Genomic DNA, 3,785 nt, shown 5'->3' on the forward strand with positions numbered 1-3,785 from the left:
TGGTGTACAAAATCCAGTGTAAGAATAGCACAGCTGTTAATCAAAAGATGTTAAAAATTTCAACTGTTGTTTTATTTGCATCTTATAACATTTTTTGTAATGCATCTTGATCCACTATTATAAACGACGCTAGAGCCAAAAATTTAAGTCTCAATATATATAATAGTTAGTTTTAATTATTTTTAAAATAAAAAACATAAGATAATAAAAATTTTCTTTTAAAACTATAGCATTAATACTTTTTACAAGAGAGATCACAGAAAAATATATTTATAACCCTTTTGATTATAACACGATTAGAGATCCATAGAAACATCTTTACCGTTTCAATGACATTTGTTCAATGTGTAGACCAGAGGAAATAACCCATGGTCATATAAAACTCACCTTATTTTGGTTTACTATTATTAGAAGAACTAAATATTTGTTCACTTAATTTAGAATTCCTGTAACTATAAAACACCTCTGACACCCATGAAATCAATGAACACAATCTCTCCCTCAAACCAAGGAACACAAACAGAACAAAAAAACAAGATGAATTCTTCAACAATCTGTTCTGTGTTCCTTGGTTTGATCCTAATTTCTCAATACCCTTTAGCTGCAAATGCCAGATCTATACGTGGAACCCTAATTTCCATCGTTTGCAGAGAATCATCCAACAAGGCAGAATGCAACAACATCCTCAAATCAATTCCTCAAGCCACACATGTCAAAAATTTCCATGGACTCGCAAAGGCAGTTCTTGAAATGGCAATCTACAAAGCTGCTGCAGGACAAAGTTTTCTTAAAACATTAGCAGCATCGACCAATAGTCCAGCACTTACAAAGTGTGCGAATAATGATTATGACAATGTTGTTATGTCTTTTAAAAGCTCTCTAGGTGAGTTGGAGGAAGATTATGGAACTTCTAGTTATGATGCTAAGATTGCTGGTGATGGAAGTGATCAATGTGAGAGTGCAATGGTTGCCGCAAATGATGTTAACCCACAAGTTACCGCTCTTAATCATCAGATTAGTTTCTATAGTGAATTGGCATTCCTAGTCACTCGTAACCTTTGATTTGCCTTGTCGATTATGAGAAAATTTATTTGGGAGAGTTATTAATAAAATACAGCAATATCTATTGCTGTTTTATGTGTTCAATTATATTGTTTAATAATTTCTTTCCCTGTACTCCAATTAAATTTTCCTAAACTATAACAAATTAAGAAGCCAATGTGAAATTAACAAATTAAGAAGCCAAATCGGTGTCATGCACGTTTAAATATGAATTATCAAAATATAATTGAGAGTAAAAACTAGTGGAGCATAAAAGAAAGATTTTATAAATCCATATATTACTAGTCTTATTAATAGCATAATTATTTAATATATGAACAATATTATTCTCATATGTATAAATAAATTCAAGATAGTCAAATTTTGCTTAATGGATTTGTGTAAATTAACTTTTTTGAGACTCAAAATAACTTGTTCATTATCTCATTTTTGGAAGATTTGTTTTTTTATATAAAAGAGGATGACATAACATTAAACTCTTAAAATCTGTTCGACATAAAATCTATTTTAATAGAGGAAGGAATATCATCCCACCATTTAAAATTTGAGATTTAAAAAATGCGTTGTACCGAAAATCAAAGATGTCGCCTTGTCGAGCTTTACCATCACCATTGACACACTCTGCCTCATCAAAATATTGTATTACATCTCATCCGCAATAATACTAGCAAGTCCTGAAGAAGGGGGCTTTGGACGTTGTCATTGGCAGCAAGGACGTCATAGTGACTTTGATACCTAAACAACACGATATATATTTTATTGATCAATATATATCTCTTGCAGTTGCAAATTTTATTCTTCTCCATTTTATCTATCTCATTTGATTATTGTGAATAGTTTTTAGAAAACTCAATTCAAACCCACCCTTTTCTTATCTTTTTCTCTACCTTCAATTGGTATTAGATCATTGTTCTGTTATTGATTTTCTAATCAAACACTTAACTGTGTAAAGAGGTCAAGTGTGAGAAAAACTTCTAAATGGTTTTAGCTGCTAACACTCATAAAAGAGATAATTACAATTCTAAACCTCTTGTCTTTGATGGAGAGATATTTGATTATAAGAAATGTAGACTTAAAAGTTTCTTTCTAGGATACGATATTGGTCTCTGGGAGATTGTCATAAAAGGCTACAAAGCACCTTTTACTGCGATTGGTATTCCCATTCCAAGAAATAGAATGAATAACGAACACAGCGTGAGTTTAAGAATCATCATAAAGCTAGAACCATTATTCTCAATGATATATCTTACAATGAATATGAGAAAATTACAAATAGAGATACAACAAAAGATATTCTTGATTCATTAAGAATGACATATGAAGGCAATGCTCAAGTCAAAGAAACTAAGGCTCTTCCTTAATTCAAAAGTATGAGGCTTTTAAGATGGAAGAATAAGAAATTGCGTAAACGATGTTTTCAAGGTTTCAAACTCTGGTCGCATGAATCAAGATTTTGGAAAAAGGATATACTACTGCTAATAATGCTAGGAAGATCATCAAAAGCCTACCTAAGAAATGGATACCTATGATAACTGCGCTAAATCTTTTTGAGGATATAAACAACCTAACTCTTAAGGAGCTGGTTGACTCACTCATAAGTCATGAAATAGAGCTAGAAGAAGATGAGTCTCAGAAGTACGAAAATCAGCTGCTCTAAAGTCCATATCAGAAAGTACTAAGTCAGAAAAGAATAAAGTCTTCCAAGCTGAAGAAGTGGAAGAATCTGACAATGATGTTTTTCATGATCGATGGAGACGAGTTGTCGCTTCTGTCCAGAAGAGTCGAGCAACTCTAGAAGAAAATATAAAACAACTTCTGAGGATCCAGAGACAGAAGAGATATTTCATAAACATCTGGAAATGGAAGATCAAGTAAAGAAGTTTGTGCTACGATTGCAAGGAGCCAGGACACTACAGAAATGAATGTCCAAAGCTAAAGAAAGAAAGCACTAGAAAAGAAAACTTCAGAAAAGGAAGTTTCAATGGCAAGAAGAAAGGTCTCGTGGCAACATGAGATAAATCTGACTCTGAAGCATCGGGATCTAATTCTGATAAGGAGCATGTCGATGTAGCATTCATGGCTACAACATTAGAAGGATACTCACCAGAAACTGAGTCTGACTCAGAACAGGTATTCTCTGAACTTTTTCTTGCTAAATTAGAATTAGGTTTATCTGAATCTCTAAAAAAGTATTATAAGCTTCAACAAAAATTCAAGAACCTTTAGAAGGTTTATGGATATGAAATTAAAGAACATGGTAAGCTTTACAAAGAAGTTTCTGAGCAAAAAGGAAATATATTCGTTTTGGAAAAAGAAAATGTTTTTCTACACAAAAAAATTTCAAAACTTGAAGAAATTATTTCTAAAGCTTTTCTATCTTCTGAAACTATCATATAAAAATATGATAACGAATTTCAGAAATTCTTAAACAAGAACACAGATAGAAGCAAGATGGTTTCAATGATCTATGGTGTTAGTCACAATTGAAAAAGACAAATTGGTTATGATTCTGATGATGATTAGAAATTCTCCTAATGAGAAGCAACCCTTTTCTCCCTATGCAGCAGAGTCAAAAACCAGTCATGGTACTTGGACTTTGGATGCTCATGAACATGACGAAAAAGAAAGCATATGTTCCAAAACCTAGAACTTATAGATACTGGTTACGTGGGCTTTGGGGGAAATCGGAAAGGAAGAATCAGAGGATATAGATCAATTGGTAA

The 3,785-nt window shown here is 32.3% G+C and overlaps 1 protein-coding gene across 1 annotated transcript; it reads left to right on the forward strand.

Annotated features, from left to right (window-relative positions):
* The first annotated feature begins 474 nt into the window (after positions 1–474).
* On the forward strand, positions 475–1,146 carry LOC131655699 (uncharacterized). Its single transcript, XM_058925523.1, has one exon. It carries the CDS (start codon positions 475–477, stop codon positions 1,060–1,062), a length of 588 nt encoding a protein of 195 aa, XP_058781506.1. The 3' UTR covers positions 1,063–1,146.
* The last annotated feature ends 2,639 nt before the right edge of the window (positions 1,147–3,785 follow it).

The sequence above is a fragment of the Vicia villosa genome, linkage group LG3 (assembly GCF_029867415.1).
Source record: "Vicia villosa cultivar HV-30 ecotype Madison, WI linkage group LG3, Vvil1.0, whole genome shotgun sequence".
Taxonomy (NCBI): Eukaryota; Viridiplantae; Streptophyta; class Magnoliopsida; order Fabales; family Fabaceae; genus Vicia; species Vicia villosa.

What these genes read in the sequence shown, in the direction of transcription:
- LOC131655699 (XM_058925523.1), top strand. Translation starts at nt 475, where the DNA reads ATGAAATCAATGAACACAATCTCTCCCTCAAACCAAGGAACACAAACA.